The sequence below is a fragment of the Lampetra planeri genome, chromosome 51 (genome assembly GCF_965212315.1).
Source record: "Lampetra planeri chromosome 51, kcLamPlan1.2.h2, whole genome shotgun sequence".
Lineage (NCBI taxonomy): Eukaryota > Metazoa > Chordata > Hyperoartia > Petromyzontiformes > Petromyzontidae > Lampetra > Lampetra planeri.
The window spans coordinates 2,750,327-2,774,534 of NC_136157.1; the positions used below are offsets into that span (position 1 = coordinate 2,750,327).

The following is a 24,208-nucleotide window of genomic DNA, read 5'->3' on the forward strand; positions in this document are numbered from 1 at the left end:
CCCGTGTCCCTCTCTCTGTCTACAGGGGGCACTAATGCTCTCTGTTCCCGTGTCTGACCAGGGCGTTTGCCCTGTCACGTAAAAACACTCAACACATTCCATTAACGACACTGCGCTAAACAAGGGGACAGGTACACGGCGGTGAGAGTACGCACACTTCACCCCACTCCTGACCTGCCGATGGAGTCATTGTGGACGCTGCGTATTGTGTCCGCATGTTGAAACCTGTATGCAGGCAAGACGACTCAATGAGTGTTCCAAGATTTTACAGGATTGGTGGTATTCCACGTGTCAGGAACCCAAACCGAGGAGAACATCCAAACTCATTCAAGAGAAGAACGCTCCCGAGCCCGCACCGGCAGCCTGTTAGGATCAGTGGTGGAAATGGGCCGCAACGCCCCGGAACTCGGTGGTGGATTAGCACGGTTAGCTACGTAGGGTGCGAAAGAAGTTCAACATACATACATACATACACATATTGAACCCGACTGCGTTCCTGAAGGAATCCAGGATTCGTCTTTTTTTTATTTAACTCAGAGATATACCCCCTAGACGAACAGAGAGAGACACAGACATGTACAAAGAGCCACCGACAAACGCAAAGACCCACAGACACGCACATAGACCCACAGACACGCACAGAGACCCACAGACACGCACAGAGACACAAAGACACAGATTTCCACAGACGCACACAGAGACCCACAGACACGCACAGAGACCCACAGACACGCACAGAGACCCACATACACACACAGTGACACACAGACACACACAGAGACCCACAGACACACAGAGACCCACAGACACGCCCAGAGACCCACAGACACGCTCAGAGACCCACATACACACACAGAGACCCACAGACACGCCCAGAGACCCACAGACACACACTAAAACCCTCAAACACACACTGAGACCCACAGACATACAGAGACCCACAGACACGCGCAGAGACCCACAGACACGCACAGAGACCCACAGACACGCACAGAGACACAAATACACACAGATTTCCACAGACACTCACAGAGACCCACAGACACGCACAGAGACCCACAGACACAGAGACCCACAGACACACACAAAGACACAAAGACACACACAGAGATCCACAGACACACACAGAGACCCACAGACACGCACAGAGACCCACATACACACACAGTGACACACAGACACACACAGAGACACACAAACACACACAGAGACCCACAGACACGCCCAGAGACCCACAGACACGCTCAGAGACCCACAAACACACACAGAGACCCACAGACACGCCCAGAGACCCACAGACACACACTCAAACCCTCAAACACACACTGAGACCCACAGACACATACAGAGACCCACAGACACGCGCAGAGACCCACATACGCACACAGAGACCCCCAAACACACACAGAGACCCACAGACACACAGAGACCCACAGACACACTCAGAGACCCACAGACACACTCAGAGACCCACAGAAACACTCAGAGACCCACAGACACGCACAGAGACCCACAGACACGCACAGAAACCCACAGACACTCTGAGAGACCCACAGACACACACAAAGACCCATAGACACACACAGAGACCCACAGACACACTGAGAGACCCACAGACACGCACAGAGACCCACAGACACGCACAGAGACCCCCACACACACACACTCAGAGACCCACAGACACGCACAGAGACCCACAGACACACACAGAGACCCACAGACACATGCAGAGACCCACAGACACGCATAGAGACCCACAGACACGCACAGAGACCCACAGACACGCATAGAGACCCACAGACACGCACAGAGACCCACAGACACACACAGAGACCCACAGACACATTCAGAGACCCACAGACATGCACAGAGACCCACAGACACATTCAAAGACCCACAGACACGCATAGAGACCCACAGACACGCACAGAGACCCACAGACACGCATAGAGACCCACAGACACGCACAGAGACCCACAGACACACACAGAGACCCACAGACACCTTCAGAGACCCACAGACATGCACAGAGACCCACAGACACATTCAGAGACCCACAGACACGCATAGAGACCCACGGACACGCACAGAGACCCACAGACACGCACAGAGACCCCCACACACACACTCAGAGACCCACAGACACACACAGAAACCCACAGACACACACAGAGACCCACAGACACGCACAGAGACCCACAGACACGCTCAGAGACCCACAGACACGCACAGAGACCCACAGACACACACATAGACGCACAGACACGCACAGAGACCCACAGACACGCACAAAGACCCACAGACACGCACAGAGACCCACAGACATGCACAGAGACCCACAGACATGCACAGAGACCCACAGACACACAGAAAGACCCACAGACACATTCAGAGACCCACAGACATGCACAGAGACCCACAGACACACTCAGAGACCCACAGACACATTCAGAGACCCACAGACACGCACAGAGACCCACAGACACGCTCAGAGACCCACAGACACGCACAGAGACCCACAGACACACACATAGACCCACAGACACGCACAGAGACCCACAGACACGCACAAAGACCCACAGACACGCACAGAGACCCACAGACATGCACAGAGACCCACAGACACACTCAGAAACCCACAAACACACACAAAGACCCACAGACACGCTCAGAGACCAACACACAGAGCAAAGCCCCCCCAGCCCACTCCTCCTCAGATCAAGACGGGGGTGGGGGGGAATCATTAATTAATTCCCCCATTAATCTCTTCCCATTTCCCGCCCTGGTTAGGATGCCGTATTGATGCCTCGTTGCTGAGGAGGTTTGTGTTATAGGGATCCATCCCTGCGTGATCCGCAAACCGCCAATCAAAACAATGGACACTTTGTGTAAAAGGATGCACATTTTACTGAGATAAACCCATGTTCCGCATTTGTGGTATCTTTCAAAAGTAATACATAAATAAATAATGATTCTATTTATTTATCCTGCAGATGCCCATTGAGTGTCTATACTCCTTTTTTTTCAGGAGGGTCCTGCATCGGAACGTTCGACCGACTCCCTGTGTGAGTGTTTGGCTTCGTGTGGGCAGAGGCCGGAGAAAACCCACCACGCATATGACGGGGGGGGGAGTTGGGGGTGGCACAGCTCCGCACAAATAAATACAATAAAATCAAGAATCAATTGCTGGACTGCCGTCTCCTGGTGACCTTTCGTCTTTCCCCACCCAATTCTATCCCGGTTTCTCTATCGGCGTCATCGGCGGTGGTCTGGAGACACAGGAATCCATTCCGAGCTCTCTCGCGCAGCGGCGCAACCCATCGGAGGGCCCACGGAAGTGGACACCACGGAGCTACCTCTGAGGTCCCGTCCAGTGACCTTTGGTCCACACAGTGGGAGGGAGGGAGGGTAGGGAAAGGGGCAGTGCTTTGTCACCCGCCCCTGCCACAGAGAGCGATGTTCACCTCACATCCTTCGGACCGCTTGGCCACGTACGGTGCGAAAGAAGTTCAACATAAATACAGCGGTGGCTTGCGGGTCTACGTGTTGGGGGCAGCAGAGATCGGTGCAAAGCACTGCATCGTTGCGGTGCGTGTCTATGCTCCCTGCTATCACCAACCCGCATTGACAGCGTGGTGAAGTATGGTCTATATGACCTTCTACGGCGTGGAAGGGCTCCGGTCGAGCGGTGGAATGACTGCACGTCGAGATAAGCGGGAAGGTTTCTGATTCTGCGAACCTTTAGAATCGGACTAAAGGTGACAACGCAAAGAGGTGAAGGCGCAGCCATGCAATGTCTCGTTCAGGCCACTGCTGGCTGAACGGCCTTCACTTCGCTTACTGGCGACTGCGTTTTCAGTGGCAATCGGTCTCTTGGCACGGTGGCACCCAGAGGCTATTCTATATCGCGGCTCCTATCGCTCTAATCGCATCATCGTTATGCTCACGGTCTAGAATGTGTAACGCTGAAGGCGCGCTCCGATTTAAATACGTGTTGTCGTTGTTATTCTTTTACACTGTCGTTGGAAACATATCTCATGGTGGATCTCTCATGGTGGTTGTCTAGGGGGCCCCAAACTACTGGCGGAGCCAGGGGGGGGGGTGGCACGTGCCTCCCCAATGATCCGATCTAAATCTCTAATATCGATCGGATCATTTGGGTTTATAAGTAATAAATCGGCATTTTGCGACCCCCACTGCCACTGTGTAGCATATAATAACGTACCAGGGACTCTATGAGATTATAGGACAATAGTCTGAGTCCATAATTTGCAATAAGTAACGGCAACGCAGTTATAAGTGACTCAGAATTGTGCGCATTTGCGTATACAGTACACGACTTCCCTGAAGGCAAACACCTTCAGCGAGCACGATGCCGATCACACAACGTGGTTTGAATTCGACCCTCGATCGATGGCTGCGCCATCGCCGCACACGCGTCGAATAAAAAGCAAGGGACAAGTCCTTACTTACTAACAACGCCTCTATCATTTGTCATTTCTGGAGGGGTTGCCCCCCCTACCTGAAAATCCTGGCTCCGCCATTGCCCCAAACCGTGGCTTTGGCCATCAGGGGGGGGGGGGTGGGACAAGGCACCCCCTGCCCCCCACGCTCGTTGAGTTACTGGTGCGGATTTGTTGTTGTTGTTGTGTGCAGTCATTCATCATAACCGAGCCGAAGCCAGGATCTCGGTAGTCAGTGCCAACTTAGCGCTCTGACCACGAGGCCACCCGGCATCATCTCTCTTTGTGTTGTCATCATTATATATTTAAAATGCGTGGACTGTACATGTCGCTGTATCTATGAAACGCCAAAGTAAACAACACAGTCCTTGTTGAAAACGATGCCGCGGGGGAGGGTGGGCTTTTCCGATTCGATAAGATTACTCGCGTTACTTCACCGCGCCACGCCGATTACTTCACCAAGCCACGCCCGTTACTTCACCAAGCCAACGCACGTTACTTCACCAAGCCACGCGCGAGCTATGGACGCGCGGCGGATAGCGCGCGGCCTCTTGCGGAAATCCACCGCTGCCGCGTGCGGGTCCCCGCTACGCGCCGTGTGTGCGGGGGTCGTGGCAGGGTGGGCGGGTCCCGCGGGTGAGTGCGGGTTGGTGACCGGTGGCAGGTGCGGGGTACGATGACTTCGTCCAGGGAATCGAATCCTGGTTGCCTGCTTTGGAGTGCAAGGGCATTGACCACTGGGCCACCGCTCCACCGTTTCACGCCAATTGACGCGGACGAAATCAAATTGATGGGTGACCGGCGCTGTTATAGATTTTGGGAAGCCCCTCTTTGCATCTTCAATTCCTTCCCTTCACTGTTATTTTTTTAAACGTGGACACACTAACCGTTACACTACATTTAAGTTGAAACAAACTATTTGTGTTATTATTCTTGGTTCTTTCGGTAAAGCTACGTAGAAGGGAAATAATAAAATAATAAAAACAAAAAATAAAAATTCTCACGACGTTTCGACTGCAACACAAGCAATCATCATCAGGTGCTTGTGTTGCAGTCGAAACGTCGTGAGAATTTGTAATGTTGTATATTTTTATTATTGTATTATTCCCCTTCTACGTGACTTTACCGAAAGATTCTAGATTTGAAGCTTTCGTGACTGCAAGGATTCATATTCTTAGATTTTTTTTTGGTAAAGTCACGTAGGTAAAAAAATTAAATTAAAAAAAGTATTTACCGAAAGAACCAAGAATATGAATCCCTGCAGTCACGAAAGCTTTAAATCAAAATGTATTTGTATTATTATTTCAGAACGCAACTGGTAGTATAAAACACACACAGCGATGCCGAGACTTTAAAGATTACCTTCAGCTGTCGGCCGTACTGCACCGCCGCTGCACGTGAACCATGGTAGAGCACTCGGAGATCATTATTTGGGGGGGGGGGGGCCCTTAAGATCAAAATCCTCCCCCGGGGCTGCAGCCTCTGGAGCCCGCGGCAGAGTTGATGCGGCTGCCTTGTTCACGCAGCTCGTTCCTGGACACAAAGAACTTGTGTTTGTTGATAACCCTGTGTCCTTACAAGGAAACTATATCTATAACAGGTGACGTTCGGGGAAATAGTTTCCGTGAAGGCCACACACACACTGTTATTGATGAATTCGTTGAGTGTTAATGTTGTTTATGCTGGTGCATCACTGCCAACGCAACAGTAGCATCATCTGCAAAGACACGTTGTTGTATGTACGTGTGTTGAACTTCTTTAACACCGTACGTAGCCCACCGTGCCAATGGGAGGTGATGGAATACGGTTGTTGTATTTGTTGCTGCTGTTATGCAAACATTTCCGATGGGTTGAAGACACCGGTGTGACGTTTGTGGTTATTGCGGTTACGTCTGTGCTCGGCTCTCATTATTTTTTTTATTGTTAGTGTTTTCTAATCTCTATAGAAACACAAAACGATGTTTCCACACAAGTGTGCGCCCTCTTCCGCGTGACGCGGGTTCTCCAAGCAGCGATATCTGTCCGTCACGTCCCGGGTTCGTGAATCGGTGATTTTCCATTCCCCGTGACACCGGGCCGATAACAAACAGAAGACAAAACCACCCCACCAGCAGAATAGTCACGAATACATTGTCTGTGTTACCGTGAGGTACATATAATGATAATATCGATATGACTTCTCTCCACCATAGGACAAAAAAAAATAAACCCTGATGTTATTCTGTTATTCTGCCCTATTATTAAGTGATCGTCTGGACGCTTTCGCACCTCCGATTAGCACGGGTGCCTACGTACGGTGCGAAAGAAGTTCAACTGTACGTACATGCTGCCCCGGGGAATGGTTGGTACACTGGACTCGACAATCCAGAGGTCGCCGGTTCTATCTCCCGGCGTGGCAGATGAAACAACGGGGGCGAGTTTCTCAAATCCACTCCCCGCCCGCCACTGTCCACCCAGCAGCAGAACAAATGGGTGGAGCGCAGTCGATCGGTAGCTCAACGTGTGGTGGGTGGGGGTAAAGTGTGGGTAGTCACACCTCTTCCAAGACGTCTGGCAAGAGTGGATGAGTAAGGCCGGAATACCCTCTCGAGTTTGCCCGTAAGCGAAATGAAGTCCGTTCAGCCAGCAGTGGCCTGAACGGGACATTGCAGGGCTGCGCCTTCTGCGCCAATCGTGGCTACCCATCCATGCACCGTCCAGGTTCAAAGCCTGCTTAGCTTCCGAGAGCTGACGAGACCAGGTGCGGGTGATTTGGTCGTTGGCTGCATCTTCTTAACCTGCATTGATTTCACAACGCGTTGAATGTGTCACTGGACGTTACAAAATGTCACTTCCTTTTCTTCCGTATGGCTGCTGCCGGTGTAGATGCAGAGCAACACCAACTACGATTTCACATTCAAGCGGCCAAGCCCGGATAACCGCGTCAGGAGCAGCGGAGTGTATCGCTGTGAGGTCTCCTTCGTATCTGTGGATCGGTCAGTGCATCGTTAGATGCTGTACGGTCTGTTCTGGATGACCGCAGTCGCACATTTGTGCATCAGGTCTCCGCATCTGCCATGGTTTGTGCAGATGCGGTTAAGGGTGGACCATGAGTTTGGTGGTTAAATCTAAACCAGGGGATCGTCTGCGTCGGGTGTTTGTGAGTTATTTTGAACTCAATTCAGCTCTCTCCAAGCTTCTTCGGGCAGGTGAACTCGCATCGTCGACGGCGAAGAGTATTTCCAACCCCATGACCACACAGCGTGTGCCCCAGCGCGAAGAGGAAGAGTCGTGAAATGGAGCTCGCGTGCGCACGCAACTGAGAGGAACTCACCGCACTCGGCCTCGAGCGGTGTCGTCAGCAACAAAGACGCATTCCCCCACACCCCCGCCCCAAAAGAGTCGGTCTCGCCGACTTCCTCTTCACGCCGAAGTCTCGAATCCAAAGATCCATCGCGCTCAGTGCGAGAGGACGGGTTGCGGCCCCCCCTGCGAGAACTCCTGGTCTCCAGGCTGCCACTCGGACGTTTTCTGACCACGTAGGTTTTCCATGATTGTTTCCTCCGTTACGTGTTTTGCACGCGTGCATGTTTGTGTGTACGTGTTGGATATAAAAACAAACGTTCGCGCCGTACGTAGCCAACCGTGCCGATCGGAAGTTTTGCATCGCGAAAGCCGAATGGTTGTACTTGAATGTTTTTGTTGTTGTAATCGGCGGCTGACGGCTCTAACTGCCCGGTAATTTATTGATATGCGTAATGGACCGTTGCACGTTCACAGTTAGTCGATCGGGAGGTCGTGTGTGGAGGGGTAACGTTTGTACCCTCTCACCTCTGCTCACAATTCTTGCCAGTGTGGAAGAGTTCATCCCAGATATAGGCAGCTCTCTAGAGCTGCGTCTAGTGCAGGTATTTCTCCAACCTTATTTTAATTCATATCGCGCCTTAGCTAAGGCGCTGAACAAAGTATTTGTGCGATGAAATGAGCTGAGGACGAGAACGGTGGTAGTGCTCGATGAATATGACGATGATGGATGAAGTAAACGATGATGAGAGTGGCAGTGAGTGGTCAATGATGATGATGATTATCGAGTGTCACTATGAATGATAAGGTAAGCTGGTGAAAAGGGATTGGAGTTAGTGATGGCGACGGGAGGAAGAAGGGGAGTTTGGGGGTAAGCCGAGGGGGAAATGAGTGACTGTTTTAAGGGGCGAACGAGATTTAGGCTGTTGAATTCGAGTTAAACTTTTTTCAGCTCCGATGTGGCGGATGACTTTGACTGTGCGAATCTTGAAGGGCCAGTGTTAAACGTCAAAATTGTGTTATAATGACCTGGTGATCGTGAGGGTTCAAGTACTCCAGAGGTCGCCTGTTGGTTCGACCTCCCGGCGCGGCATTTGAAACAAGGCGCACTTGTTTACATGTGTGTTGAAATTATTTCGCACAACTGTAGGTACTAGCCAATCGCGCTAATCGGAGGTGCGGGATGAAGAACAACAAACTGAACACAAAAGCGCAATTCCCTAGAATTCCCTAGAATTGCGCGTTCAATCTAGACGTAAAAGTCCTCTCTCCTGCCTGCCTGGCAGTACAAATGGGTAGGCCACAGTGAAGTTGGCAAGAGGGTTGGAGAAAGTGATGGGGACGCGAGGGAGAAAGGGAGTTTGTGGGTCAGCCGAGGGAAAATAAGTGAGTTTTAAGGGACAAATGAAAAATAGAGAGTGATGCTTTCCTGTCTACCCAGAACCCAACATTGAGTCTTCTTCAGGAGGGTCCTGCCAAGTGTTTGACAGGAGTAGGCGATGATTGATGTGTATACATCCAATTGAGTGATTTGCGTTTAAATTATTTAAAAAAATACAAATTTAGACCGTGACTCTAGCACACATTGGCACACTCTTACTAATTACATCATGGGATGATGAACATCTAACTGGTACACAGCCCTGTAAGGATGACGTCATACCTGTGGTCTTGTCCCTTCACTGGCTCCCTATCCATACCCGTATTGATTTTAAGATTCTCTTGCTGGTATCCAAGGCCTTAAACGAACTTGCTCCTCCCTACATGCATGACCACCTTCGGCCGCATATTCCATCAAGGTCATTAAGATCCTCAGATTGTGCATTGCTCACTATGTATTTATTTAGCGAACTAGCGGTTAGTATCCGGCGTTGCCCGGGCGAAAAAGGCAGACACATGTAGTTACACACGCAAATCCATTGATACACACACGTAGAGTTACACGCACAAATGGACTCACACATACATACATAGACTGAACAACAACAATCGCCATTCGCCACTAAATGGCGGTGATGTCACAACAATGCTTGTGCCAAGCTATGTGCACCTTGAGGCCAGGTGAAGTGTCGAACGCCCGCTGGAAAGAGGTCACGGGGCAAACCCAGATGGCACAGGTCGACTGACTGAGACGACTGGCTGATGCACCACCTGTGGCCCCTACTGTGGCAACTTTCTGTGCTTTAGCCACCTGGCGCTCCGCTCGTTGTTGTGACCGTCACTCCTCCGCCCTCCGTTGTTGTTGGAGGGTGACTGCCTCCAACTGGCCAGTAGCGTCCTTCAGGAGCCTCCTCCACAGTGGCCGATCTTGACACGGCTGGTACCACTCATCCGCAAGTGGACTCAACTCCAAGTCCTCCTGTAGCACATCACTCCATGTCTTCTCCAGCCCGTGCCGCGCCCGTTTAGCCCCCTCGATCCGGCGGAACAAAAGCTGTTTAGGCATGCGGTGGCTGGCCATGCGGGCTACATGACTCAAGCAACACAGCCTTGCCTGCCGGAGGTCACCGATGGGACTTTGTCCACATCTTTCAAGGATTTGTGAGCTCCTCACACAATGCAGCCTGGTTAAACCCAGGATGGATCGTAGGCAGGCCAGCCTAAATGTTTCTAACCGGCGAAGATGTTCCATTAGAGGGGTCCAAGTTTCGCAAGCGTAGAGAAGGGAGGGAATGACCGTGGCCGAGAAGACCTGAAGCTTCGTACGGAGTGATAGAGCAGGTAGCTTCCACACAGCGTTACGCAGCCAATGAAAAGATACTGCAGCTCGACTGATTCGGAGTGAGACCTCTGCTGTTAAACCTGGAGCCGGTCATTAGCACACTGCCCAGAGAAAGTCTCCACTGTCTCCACAACTGCCCCATCACCAATTGGGAGTTGTGGGGATGGAGTGTCCGATGGTACAAAATAGCCAGGCAGGTGCTTAGCTTTGGTTGGGCTGATGGTAAGGCCCCACCTGTTGGTGGCAAGCTCCAGGTTCAGCAGCAGCACCTCGAACTCCTCCTCTGAGTGAGCAGCCATTAGCAGATCATCGGCATACATAACGTGGTTGAGCAACAGGGAGCCATCCCTTGACCGCACCCGGGCATCGATCAGCCTCCCATTGTATCTGTAGCAGATGGGAATTCTTCCGGTACAGGCATTGAAGACTCGACGAACTACGTGGTCCAATGTTGGAGCCAGAGGACATCCCTGTTGCACCCCAAGGTGTACAGGGAATGGCTCTGACTCACGGGCACGTAGTTAAGACGCGGGGCCGCTCACCATCATGAAGGTCCTTAAGGAGGGTGATGAGTGGGTTCAGGACTCGGAAAGCACGAAGAGCAGCCCAGAGGCCATGCCTACTGATGGTATCATAGGCCTTGAGCAGGTCAATAAAGCACACGCATGGACTAAGATGCACACATGGACCTACAGACACACAAAGAAATGGAGTTACACTAACATGGAGGCATGCACACACAGCGACTAACACACACGCACATGGACTGAGACACACACACACACATATGGACTGAAACACACAAACACATCGACTTACAGACACACACACACATATGGACTCACACACACATAGACATGCACTTGAGATACGCACACATGGAGTTACACACATATATCGACGTACACACGTACAGTGACACACACACATACATAGAGTGACACACACATTGCCGTACACACACATACACATGTGGACTGTCACACAGACATCCACTTGAGATATACACACGTGGCGTTGCACGCACATATATGGACGTACACACATACAGCGACTCACACACACCGACTAAAACACACATTGACGTAAACACACATGTACTTACACACACACATATGGACTAAGACACACACACATGAACTTACACATACATAGACTGACACACACATAGCCCTACACACACACATATGGACTGTGACACACAGATATCTACTTTAGATACACAGACATGGATTAACACACATATGGACTCACACACAGACGCATTGACTTACACACACACATCGAGTGACACACACATGTATAGACTTACACACACATGTGGACTAACACACACACATATGGACTGACATACACATCGACGTACATGCACACAGATCGACTGACACACACACATGGACTAACACAGACACAAAAACACGTTGACGTTGTCCGTTCGAAAAAGACACCCACATGGAGTTAAAGACACGCATGGCTCTACACGCACACACATATGGACTCAAAGACACACACATGGACTCAAACACACACATCGACGGGCACAGCATTCCCCGATGATGGCACAGCTATCAGTATTGCAGTACTACGTACGAGTAAATAGCGTGACGTGAGCGATGGAAACAATAGAAATGCAATTAAGAAATAAGCAGAAATCACAGACTGGCAGTAGACCGTGGCAGCGTTATAAAAACGCAGCAAAAAAAGGGGAAATTGAGCAACCCAAAAATCCAAAAAGAGTTTTTTGTACACAAACATATTTATTGTAACATGTCAACTCGTTTCATAATGGTAAACAATGAATCTGAGTTGTTATCTTCACGCAAACATAATTATTGTAACATCTGTGAACTTGTTTCATAATGGAAAACAATGAAGCAGAGTTTTTATCTGCACACAAACCTTATTGTAATGTTTATCATCTAATGTATTTAACAATAATAAACAATGTACCTGAGTTGCTAGCGTAAGAAGCAAGGAAATTTGTACTTAGCATAGGCGTGTTGAGGCCTTGTGCGATGCGTAGCCCCCGTCCTGGCCTAGATTGGCGAGGCGCGGAGTTGGCACGTTGCCAGGCTAGGGGCTGGGCCGCTACCCGCCCCCCCCAACATCCGCTGTCCGTGCAAGAATAATGGTATGTAAGCAGAATATTATTGTCTACGGAGTCTGTAGTATAAACTGAACGCATCGTGTTGGGGGGGTGCGAAGAGGACATGACACTGTGAATAAATATCCGCAGCGTGATGTGTGTATGTGTTGACTGTAAACCGCGTAAAAGAAAATGTCTCCCGTGAGCTCGAGCGAACGCGCATGACTTGGTAGGGTCCGCCCCCCCCCCCCCACGCCCCACGCAATTGGCGTCACTTGGTACCGTCGATGTCGTGCAATAAGTAAATAATGAATAATAGAAACGGCACAAATGTGTTAATTAAACTACTTTAAAATTTAGGGACGGGAAAACGGAATAGCCTATTCCCACCACGGGGCTTAGGGCGTGCTGCCTGGCAAATTATTTCGGTCTTAAACCCCACCGTCCGAGAGCCAAATCCCCCGCAAGCGCGAGCGCATGGAGACTTTTATATATAAGAGAAGATAATAAGAAGAAAGAAGATATAAAGTCCCTAAGACAAGCGGTTGCTTCCGGTCCTGTTGTCTTGAGGGTGAGCAGTGCTCCACAGAGTTTGTGGATTGGACAGACTTATAAGATGTGGTGCACGGTTTGCTCCACCCCATAGGCACATCGAGGGCTCGCTCTCATGCCCCATCGGTGGAGGTTGGCAAGGCATGGGCAGTGACCAGTCCTGAACCTGTTGAGGGTGCCCACTGTCCCACGGTCGAGGCTTCGCACTTGGGGTTGATCGTGACTTTGCAATTGCGGCACCTAAACTCTGGGACTCATTGCCCCTTCGAGGTCAGGACTTCCACGACACGACAAATCCTCAAATCTCGGCTGAAAATACAAAAGTTTAAAATGGCGTTCTCTCTTTAGTTATTTTCAAACGTCTTTCTCGCTTCTTCTTTCCTTGGTTTATGTTAAACTATTTCCTCTTTTCTAAGCACAGCGCCATTGCAAACGATTGTTTAAGGGCACTTTGTAATCTTCTTGGTTCTTTCGGTAAAGTCACGTAGAAGGAAAATAATAAAATAAAATAAATAAAACATAATAAAATACAATTTTCACGACGTTTCGGCCACAATGCAAGCAGCCGTCCTCAGGTGAAGAACAGGGCTGTTGGAAAGACAGCGTCCTAATGAACACCACCAAGCTTGGCAGCGTATATTTAAGCAGGAGTTAGAGGAGGAGAGCGCCTTGACAAAGGAATTTACATATCATTCATGCGACGCTACGATCCTCGTCAAACCGTTGAGATGTTGTGGTTGTATTCGAGTTTCACTTTGTTCCATCGCCGAGCGCCGACGTGGCGAATGATTGTAGCGGTGCGAGTTTGTTCGGGGCCAGCATTAAATGTCAAAATGACGTCATAATTACGTTGTGATTCTAAGTTTACAGTAATCCAGAGATGGCCGGTTCGATCTCCCGGCGCGGCAGTTGAAACAAGGTCCACTTTGTTACAATGTGTGTTGAACTTCTTTCGCACCGAACTTCTAGCCAACCGTGCTCATCGGAGGTGCGGGGGGGGGCAACAAACTAAGCACGTAGAGCAGTTCTAAAGAAAATCTATATTTAAATCGATATTTTAAAGCGCTTCTTCTTCTTCTGGGATGTCTCGTAGTCGAGTATGATTTCCCTCCAGGTGTCACTTGTCTGTGTTGTGAGGTGGACCTGACTGACCATGGCTCGTTGTCTCTGTCTCTGGTATGTGTGTGTGTATGTTTTGCGGCGTGCTCTTTTCCTGGCTCTCAACTCTCTTCACTCGGCCTCAAAATGCTGAGTTCCATTGTTTCTTTTGGCCCTCCATGATGGTCTATCAAGAGCATAGATTTCCCAGTTGTTTGGATCTATGTGGCTTCGCTTGAGGTGCATTTTAAGGTTGTCACGGAAACGCTTCCTTTGACCTCCGGGGGCACGTGATCCATCGCTGAGCTGGGAATAGAATATTTGCTTAGGAAGCCTCGAGTCATTCATTCTCACAAGGTGATCTGCCCATCTGAGTTGATGCTTCATCGTGATGGCCTCTATGCTGGATGAGTTGGATCACTCCAGAACACAGATATTAGTTTGTCTTTCTTCCCAGGTGATGTTTAATATTTTTCTAAGACAGCGTTGATGAAACATTTCGAGAGATTTTACGTGTTTACGGTAAGTGGTCCAGGTTTCTGCACCATATAAGAGGGTTGGAATGATCACAGCATTATTCACAGTCACTTAGGTGTTGGTGGTAATGTCGTGGTCTTCAAAGACTCTGTTCTTAAGTTTGCTAAAGGCAGCACCAGCTCGGGCAATCCGATGTTAGATTTCATAATCAATTAAGACATTGCTAGAGAGATGGCTGCCTAAGTATGGGAAACTGGGAACGTTTTCTAGTATTGCATTGTTGGTAATGATTGTAGGGGGTGGTCGGTGTCCTCCCAAAGCTTGTTGAAAAATGATCTTTGTGTTGCTGGTATTCAATGTTCGACCCATCCTGCTGTAAGCATCTGTAAATATGTTGACGATGACCTGAAGGTCAGCTTCTGAGCAGGCACTGACTTGGACATCACCAGCATGTTGGAATTCAAAAACGGATATGACTGATGTTTTCGACTTGGCTCTGAAACAGTTGATGTTGAATATGTCCCCGTCTGTCCTATATGTGATATTTATGCCTCTGGGAAGTCTGTTCTCTGTCAGATGACACATTCCCGCCAGGAAGATGGAGAAGAGAGTTGGTGCAATAACACAGCCTTGCATCACACCAGTCCTTACTTCAATTGGCTCTGAAATTTCACCATCAGAGAGGATGACAGCCTTCATACCGTCATGCAACAGACGGATGACTTTAACAAATTTTGTTGGGCAGCCATATCTTGGAAGGTTTCTCCATAGTGCATCACGATTAACAGAATCGATAGCTTTAGTCAAATCAAAGAAGGCCATGTACAGTGGTAGTCTCTGCTCCTAGCACTGCTCTTGGAGTTGACGGGCTGAGAAGATCATATCTGAGGTTCCCCTGCCAGGTCGAAAGACACTCTGCGATTCAGGAAGGAGTAGTAGAAGTCTGTTAAGTAGGATTCTTGTCAGTATTTTTCCAGTGGTGGCAAGAACAGAGATTCCTCTGTAGTTGTTACAGTCTGACTTGTCACCTTTTTTGATGACGGTGACAATGATGGCATCTTTCAGTTCGTTGGGAAGGTCTTCATCATTCCAGACCCTGGCCATGAGGGAGTGCAGGTGTTCTAGTAGGTGTTGTCCTCCATGTTTGTAAATCTCAGCAGGAATCTGGTCTAGCCCACTAGCTTTGTTCTCTTTCATCTGCTTGACAGCTTTAGCCACTTCAAGCATCGTTGGTTCTCCAGCTAAATTCTCAGGGATAGAGTGTTGCGGAATCTCACATAATATAGAAGCGTCTACAAAAGCGTTGCAAAAGTGCTGAAGTGTTCCTGCCAGCGGAAGATGATGGCATTTTTGTCTTTGAAGATTTCTGTCCCATCCTTAGACTGAAGTGGTGCAAGGCCCTGTTTTGATGGTCCATATAAGACTGGTTATTTTAAAAAAAATTAATGTGGGTTATTGGAATCTGTAAGATGTTGTATTTATTCTGCTTTGTTTCTGAACCAGTTGTTCTTCAGCTCCCGGATTTTAGTTTGTACTTCCGATTTGGCCTCCTTATATTATTGTTTTTTCTGTCTAGACTGTTTGTGTTGTTGCCAGGCGATTAAAGTGCTTAGCTACAGTGGCTTCCTAATATCCGAAGAGTGTTCCAGACGGCTGCTTGCGTTGAACCAAATGCTGCTCGAATTATGCACTCCCAGGATGCCTTATGATTTATGTATACAAAACACATGTTTTTTTCTTCAAATGTGGAGCAACAGATATGGGAATGAGATATACTTCCTGTTTACCAATTGTGATTGCGAGATTTCCACAGCAATAAATATACCCACTCTCTACACGCGTGTTCAACTCTACCCCGAGCAGGAGCAGCAGCGAAGCCGACCACGGGAGCTGCCGCGCCAACCATGGACTCGAGCGAAGCTCCCAAAATGAACAGCAGCATCAGCGGCGGCAGCCTCTGCCCAACAGACGACTCCTACAAATACCCCGTCTACTCGGCCGTCTACGGCATCGTCTTCATAATCGGGATCACGGGCAACTCGATCGCGCTCTACGTCTTCCTGCACCTGACGAGGACGAAACTGGCCAGCACCATCTACTTCATCAACCTGGCCCTCGCAGACATGTTTTTCGTGCTCATTCTGCCGCTGCGCGTCGTCTACTACGTGCGCGACGGCGACTGGCCTTTCGGGGACGTGATGTGCCGCATCAGCTCGTTCGCCTTCTACGTCAACCTCTACGGCAGCATCTTCTTCCTCACCGGCCTCAGCGTGACGCGCTACCTGGCCGTGGTTCACCCCGTGCGCTCGCTCAAGGCCGTCACGGCGCGGCGCGCGGTCATCGCCTGCGTGTCCATCTGGGTCGTCGTGGCGCTGCTCACCTCCCCGTTCCTGCTCAACGGCCAGCATCACGACGCGTCGAGCGGGAGGACGCTCTGCTTCGAGAGTAAGAGTGGCGGCAGCCTGGTGATGATATTGGCCATGAACTACATCGCCCTGGTGATCGGAGTCCTCGTCCCGTTCGCGACCATCGTCGCCTGCTACGTGGCCATCGCGCGCACCCTGATGAACTCCCCGATGGCACAACGCAGAGATTCAAACGCGTGCAAGCGCGCCGTGCGGATGATCGTGCTGGTACGTATTCGACGTGCGAACCGATGATAACTGAGCGCGAACCTGGTGTGCTGCACCATTCTCACGAGTGCTACGTTACCATGGAGGCAGGCGCTGTGATTAACAGTGACGTCGGCGCACGTGGCCGATTTTTTTTTTCGTATAACGTCACAAATGTAACGATTAAAATACCACGCAGTGTTAACCAGGGTGGCCGCTAGGATCGAACGGCGAACCACTATCTGCAACAAGCAACAGCTGGCACCTTTATCCTATATCACCCAATTCTCTGATCGCTCCACTGTCTCCCAATCCAATGACGGATGAATTTAAATACCACAAAATGACAATCTTCAAGATTCTCTGTGGACACCTCTACCGACCTTTATTGTCTCATCTCACTCTGTTTCCCTCTGTGCACTCCCCTACCTCTCTCCTCTCATTTCACTCTCTTCCCCCTCACCACTCTCCTACCTCTCCCATCTCATCTCGCTCTATTCCCCTCTGCACACTCTCTGCTCTGATATTCAAAACTTTCTGCCAAAGTCCTCAGTTAATCTCAAAATCAAAATCTGTATTCATATTGGAGGAATACGATAAGCTTTAAAGCTCTTTTTCACAAATGTCCAGTAGCTTCACAGATGTTCTTTCAGTGGGAGGTTGTTCATTCTCCTCTACTGTTCCCAAAGCTTGTAACTCTGTCCAGGCTTTGGGAATAGCCCAACCCCCTCTGCACCCCGCCCCCACCACCTCCCTCTACAATATGAATGCGCCCACTGTTTCCAGAGAGCGTCACGACATGCGGTCGCATTTAGACCCGCCTATCGCAATCCGCATTTTGTTGTTACACGAACTTCACGGTGTGAAATCATTCATTGGGCGTGATCTTAAAACAAAACAAAAACAATCACGTCGTTACACGCACCTCAATGCGACAGACGGCTCGTTCGGTTTGTATCAAAACGTGGAATGATTCCATGCCGGTGGCGATCGCAATGACAACGATGTTGGATTCGTGCTGCAGGTGCTGGCCGTGTTCGTGGTCTGCTTCATCCCGTACCACGTGCAGCGCACGCTGCTGCTCCACAAGCTCATCAACCGCCACAGCAGCTGCGACACGAAGCTCTACCTGCAGAAGTCGGTGGTGGCCACCGTCTGCTTCGCCGCCTTCAACAGCTGCCTCGACCCGCTCATCTACTTCTTCGTCGGCGAGAAATTCCGCGAACGGTTCATGAGCGCCGTGCGGAGGTACGCAACGAGATTTGGACTTGCTCGGGTGTTTTTCGAGGTGGCGCGCTGCACAGCTCTCTCCCATGTGTTGTCGCGTTTTATACTGGTAGGAACCTCCTGGTTACACCAGCCCACAGGGGATTATTGTGTCCGTCGTTCAGGGAGGGGCTGGGTGGGGAGGGAGGGGCTGGGTGGGGAGGGGAGGGTGGGGCTGGCTGGGGAGGGGCTGGTCACCCCGTGGTGCCCTTATAAAACTCAACGTTTAACCTACTCACGCCGGCTTATGCCCGCCCTCACAGTCGGGTATATTTGCGGAATACACCATGCCGTCGTTGACCCTGGCCATTGACCGAGCAACCCAACATTCCTACCAGCTCCCTCCGCAGGAATGTGTTCCTTCGGTGCATAATGCCCTGACGTTGACCTCACGTGCCGGAGAGCTGTTTTAGGAACTGAGTATCTGTTCTCAGTTTGATTGATGGAGTTGCCCAAAAGTGAACTGGGGACTAAGATGCTGCTGTAGACGCGACCTTCAAAGTGGTGCAAGAGGGGTCATAGAGGAACAATTGGTGCCTCCTCTCCCCCTGGAGGCCAGAACATTTGGTATTTTGTTGTAAAATGCTGGGTAAACTGTATTGTATAAGACTAGCAACCCATACACGTTCTTTGGCCGTGTCTGTCCATCCTTCCCAGCCAAAAAATCTTATGTCAAGCCCTGTTTCTCCCCACATTTCTCTTGCCTTCTGTACATCACAATTTATTGTGTTGTCTATTTTTTATCTTTGTGTCTCTATTCCTTTCCACCCTCCGTCTACCTCTCCTTCCCTCTCTCTTCCCCCCTCCACTCACCCACTTAAATTGTGAACTACATTTTGTATTTTATCAGGTAAGGCCCACTGAGCCTCATAGCTATTTTTTAACAAGCGACCTTGCCACAAATGATAGCTCGACGAAGTGGCTTATCACGTGGACATTGATATCAGCCAAATATGTAGAGGGGGAAACCGGAAGACCCGGAGAAAAATCCACAGGATGACGGGAAGAGTGACACGCAAATCTCCAAATATACAGGTGTCAGGGTCAAACACAAAGCCTCCAGGCAAGGGAGTTAACATCTCACCACCGCAGGGCTTCCCTCCCCCTATCTCCCTGTTTCTCTCACCTCTCACCCTTGCTCTCCTCTCCCTTTCCTCCTTTCCTCCCACTGCTTGTCGCTTTCCCTCGCTCTCCCCTACCCATTTCTCTCTCTCTCTCTCGCTTTCCTCTACGATTCATGCCCTTTCGCTCTCTCTCCATCGCTCTCCTCTTTGTTACAGATGTGTGTGATAACTTCAACCACCGCACGCAAGGAATCTGGCTATACAGGCAGGAATCCAGCCATCAAATAACGTTAAATAGGGCCCTATTTAAAACGTTTTACATTTAGGGACCAACCCTTCCTTTCTACCCCTCCCTGGGAAGTTTCGAAATCAATCTCTGAGGAATGTACACCACGTTTAATCTGACATCATGCGGCAGATTCCTGAAAAAAATACACACACATTGGACACATTGCGGAGGTGGTGTGGCCAATACCTTGCCCAACCACCTTTATCTTCCTAGTGCTGTTAATCACTGCACCGGGTGCTCATGTAAAGCTAGGTTGACCTAGGAAGAAAGGCCCAGCACCTGTTCTGATATCGCTCGCCACTGAAGTTAGCCATAGCGGTGAATCGAAATAAGGATGCCGAGTTCATCTGTTTCCCACTCACAATGTTTCTCACTCAAGTCAACGTTGCTTTTGCCCATAGTTGCAAAGTCTTCTGGGAGAAGAGCAGCACCCACGTGCCGGATATTCGGGTGTCTCCCTCCTCTCTGCGTGCTGTGCAGTGCATGGCCAGCCAGCCAATTTATATATAACCATCATGCCCTCTTCACACCCTCCCTTGCTTGTATTGCTGATAGATGGAGTGTCCCTCCCATGTTCACACACAAAAAATGTTCCCCTCCCACAGGCGCTCACGAATCACCTCCGCCACCAGCTCCGTCCGCCCCAAAGATCCCCTCGCCAGAAGCACGACCAGGGATGCCGCCAAGCTTCACATGCAGCCACTCGAGGGCGATCCTCTACAGAAGGAGGAGCCGCAAGAAGAGACCGACGAGTGATAGGCGTCTGAGTGAGACTCCGCACCAGACGAGTGTTTAGCGATGGATGCCCAACGCTGGCTGAGGAAACAATGAATGACGATTGTCTTTTACCATATCGATACCACGCGTGTGATGATTGTTGTACCGTGCAGCTATGATTATTCCACTGCTGGATGAAGGCGCTCCCCAAGCCACTGCTAACTCTCGGCATCCTGCGATGTAATGATCCACATAGCACTCGCACAAGAGCTGCTTTCATCGCTCCATCTCCTGACTCAAGGATTAATGTCTTAACGCTGAACCCCTAACTTTTTTATATTGAATTTTATACATATTGGTGGCCGTTTTGTATTGCTGTACAAATGTATACTGTTGAACATTTGCTTGTGTCCATGTGGACAGTCTTGTCATTTCACATCTGGATGATTTCCTCTCTACGTCGTTCGGGTCGTGCGGATCGTTTGACCATACTTCCCCACGCTGATCAGTGCAAGTTGGTGACAGTGGTGGTCATAGACGTGGGAGTTGGGATTGGTAAATTGTGTGTACCCATGACCAGTTCTGATATCACTCACCACGAAAGTTAGTCGTGGCCTAGCTGATCAATTTGCTGCTTTTCGATTTGGTTTTACCCGTGCCCATCTCTGCTCATGCATTGTTCCATCAATTTTTGTAACATGATGGACATTTCACCAACATCTTCATCTGATACATTCTTAGTGTACGTTACTGAAACTATAAAGTCCCCTTACCAAGAAAACTCGCGTGGACTCCATGGCATGTACTGTACAGTGTATGTATTTTGCAAGAAAAAAACCCTAGCTTTTTATCATTTATATTACTGTGCATTTTTTATGTTTCAAATACGTTTCTGTGAGGATAAAATTAGCATTTTACCTAAAACATTTATTGTACTGCTTTTGTGTGTCTATAATAATCGATATTTTTTACACGCTTTCTATTAACTTACTCTGTCTGTTGTTGTTGTCGTATCCTCAAATCTTGTAACTCAATTTTAACCCACTTCCCAATGTGGTATCGACTGAAAACTTGGTATACTTATGTCATAATGATGACAATACTATATTATATCAAAAAAAATTTAATGAAAATATTTTAAAACAATCCTTTTTATATGTTATGTTTCGACTTGGGTCTAATTGTCCACGCTCAACTGACGTTGGCTGTAAATCACCACAGTCCCTTACGTTATGGCAAGCTTCGGGGTCACTTCCTGGAGTCGTGGAGTTCTTCCATTACTAGTAGGGTACATTTCATTAAAGAATGTTTAAAAAAAAGTTTTAAAATATTACTTATTTACATGCCAATATGGCCCTCAATAGAGTAGGCATCAGTGATGTGCGGTGAGGTCAATGGCTGGGGAGTCACTGGCTAGTATCAGAGCCAGATTTACACACATGAACCCGATAGAGGTAGTTTGAATTCCCCATTCAATTGGCAGGTTGCACAATGACTATTGGTTAGGCGACCCCAAGTTTCATATTTAATATCAGCATTCTTTACAACACACGCATACAGGGAAGTTACATATTGGATTCACGTTTAATAGGCAAATGCAGTTCCACTATTCATACTCAGTCAACACAAATAACAAGTAAACCCGTAAAAACAAAGTTTTTCACTATAAATCCTTTATATGCGTGGCATCGGGGCGGCGAGTCCTCTCGTCCTCTGGCAGCATTAAACAATTGGTAATTAAATATTTAAAAAAATTTCCCTAAACAGTGTAAAACTTTGGAAAAAAAATTTTCACGAAAATTAATTGTCACGCACAACGAGTCTGTGTGCAAAATGTCAGCTAGATTGGATCACGGGAAGTGGGTTAAAAAACGACCGAAATATTTGCACGGTCCTAAGCAAGCAAGCGAACTTAATATAAAGGATTTAATAAAGGATTTAAAACTATATTCGCCTGTGGAGGACGCGGGGATCGATCCCGCGACCTTTGGCATGGGAAGCGAGGGCGCTACCAACTGCGCTACTCCGCCACGGCCTGTGGAGGGGTTACGCTCTGGGCTCTTACACTGTGATGTTCAGCCAAAGCCATGAATGAGTTCTATTTGAATATATGTAAAATATTTTTTTTTTGCCTAAAATGTGTAACATTTTGGGAATTCTTTTTCACGAACATTAATTGTCTGGCACAACGAGTCTGTGTGGAAAATGTCAGCTCGATTGGATCACGGGAATTGGGTTAAAAAACGACCGAAAGATTTGCACGGTCGTAAGCAAGCAAGCAAGCACGCAAGCAAGCAAGCGAACTTAATATAAAGGATTTAAAAATATATATTGCATGGTTTTACCTTTACTTGTTAATGAAGTCCATTCACCCTTCCTTTGGACAAAGATGTCATCCCTGTCTCAATAGAGATGATTGCCAGGGATGAAAGTCGTCTTTGGTCAGTCCGATTCCGACTGTATGTTTCGAGTTGTTTCAAAGCAGAGAACGACCTTTCAATGGACGCTGTTGTAGCTGGTATAGTGAGCACCACCAGTTGGAGTAACTCTGTCGCATCGGGAACCGTCGGCATCAGATCATTCTGGGCTAAAAAGCTGAGGAGATGTCCGGGTGATTTGCATTCGTTCCTCACCATTTGTGAACTATACAATCCGATGAGGTCAGCCTTTCGTCTAACAAAGTCAAAGTACCTTGCATATTGTGATAGGCTCTGCAGTTTGGTGTCATCGAAATGTTGTGACATTTCATAAAATTTCGTGCAATCGACCAAACCAAGGAAAGTTAGCTCACCGAAATGATCAAACCTAGCTTTCATTTTGTTCTGCCTCACGGCAGGAGTTTTGCCTCACGGCAGATGGGGGGGGCGTATGTACACAGGAATTTCCTGTTAATGATGCTAATTTTGGTCACGCGACCAGGAAGTTGCGATTTAAGATTCCCGCTCAACCACGCGGGCGTCGGCCATTACATAATTCAAGATGGCGGCACACATCGCCAGCCGCAATTGTCCATTGTGGGACTTTAAGAAGCATTGTCTGTAAGTTCGTTTATGTTCTTATAATATTGGCAATGCTGTTATAATGTTAGAATGACCGTTATAATGATGTAAATGCCTTTATAACGTTGTTAAATTGTTATGATAAATACGAGGCCAAGTTAACAACGAAGCCTGCTACTTTCCTTATTGTGAATGTTACTTGTAATTTAATAAGTCGAGTCAAACTTGTACCCAAGTAACTATATTGCGATCCTGAGAGCAAGGATGACGAAATATCTCATCCACAATTGAGTGTTTTGTGTAATACTGTACATTTGGGGTGCAGTGTGATGAATATACGATGTGCCTTTATGTAACACAGCAGCTTATGCTCGTGTATAGTTATTCAGTAGTAATGTAGGGGCCTGGTCCATCCAGGGTCTATTGTTGAGAAACATGTTATCTAAGACAATGTTCTGATGCTGTGGTGTTCATTCATTGTGTTAGTGTTTCCGGGTTATAACAGATGCTGTATCTGTGCTGTTTTCTCACCAGCTTTACCTCGTTAAATTCAATAAATGACGTTTGCAGTCGGACGTTCA

General features: G+C 48.6%; 1 protein-coding gene across 2 annotated transcripts; it reads left to right on the forward strand.

Moving 5' to 3' along the window:
- The first annotated feature begins 7,373 nt into the window (after positions 1–7,373).
- LOC144734400 (cysteinyl leukotriene receptor 1-like) lies at positions 7,374–24,208 on the forward strand. Of its 2 annotated transcripts, none has more exons than XM_078616559.1 (4): positions 7,374–7,981; positions 16,541–17,313; positions 18,317–18,540; positions 20,517–24,208. In XM_078616559.1, exons 2-4 carry the CDS (start codon positions 16,585–16,587, stop codon positions 20,665–20,667), a joined length of 1,104 nt encoding a protein of 367 aa, XP_078472685.1. In that variant the 5' UTR covers positions 7,374–7,981; positions 16,541–16,584; the 3' UTR covers positions 20,668–24,208. The 2 variants fall into 2 exon arrangements, with proteins under 2 accessions (XP_078472685.1, XP_078472684.1); XM_078616558.1 differs by having other exon boundaries at positions 7,375–7,981; positions 16,544–17,313.

Bases quoted from the DNA above. Each gene is read 5' to 3' on its own strand.
- LOC144734400 (XM_078616559.1), top strand. From the start codon at position 16,585: ATGGACTCGAGCGAAGCTCCCAAAATGAACAGCAGCATCAGCGGCGGC. The intron at 17,314-18,316 runs GTACGTATTCGA...TTCGTGCTGCAG, and splicing joins CCGTGCGGATGATCGTGCTG to GTGCTGGCCGTGTTCGTGGT. The intron at 18,541-20,516 runs GTACGCAACGAG...CCCCTCCCACAG, and splicing joins TTCATGAGCGCCGTGCGGAG to GCGCTCACGAATCACCTCCG.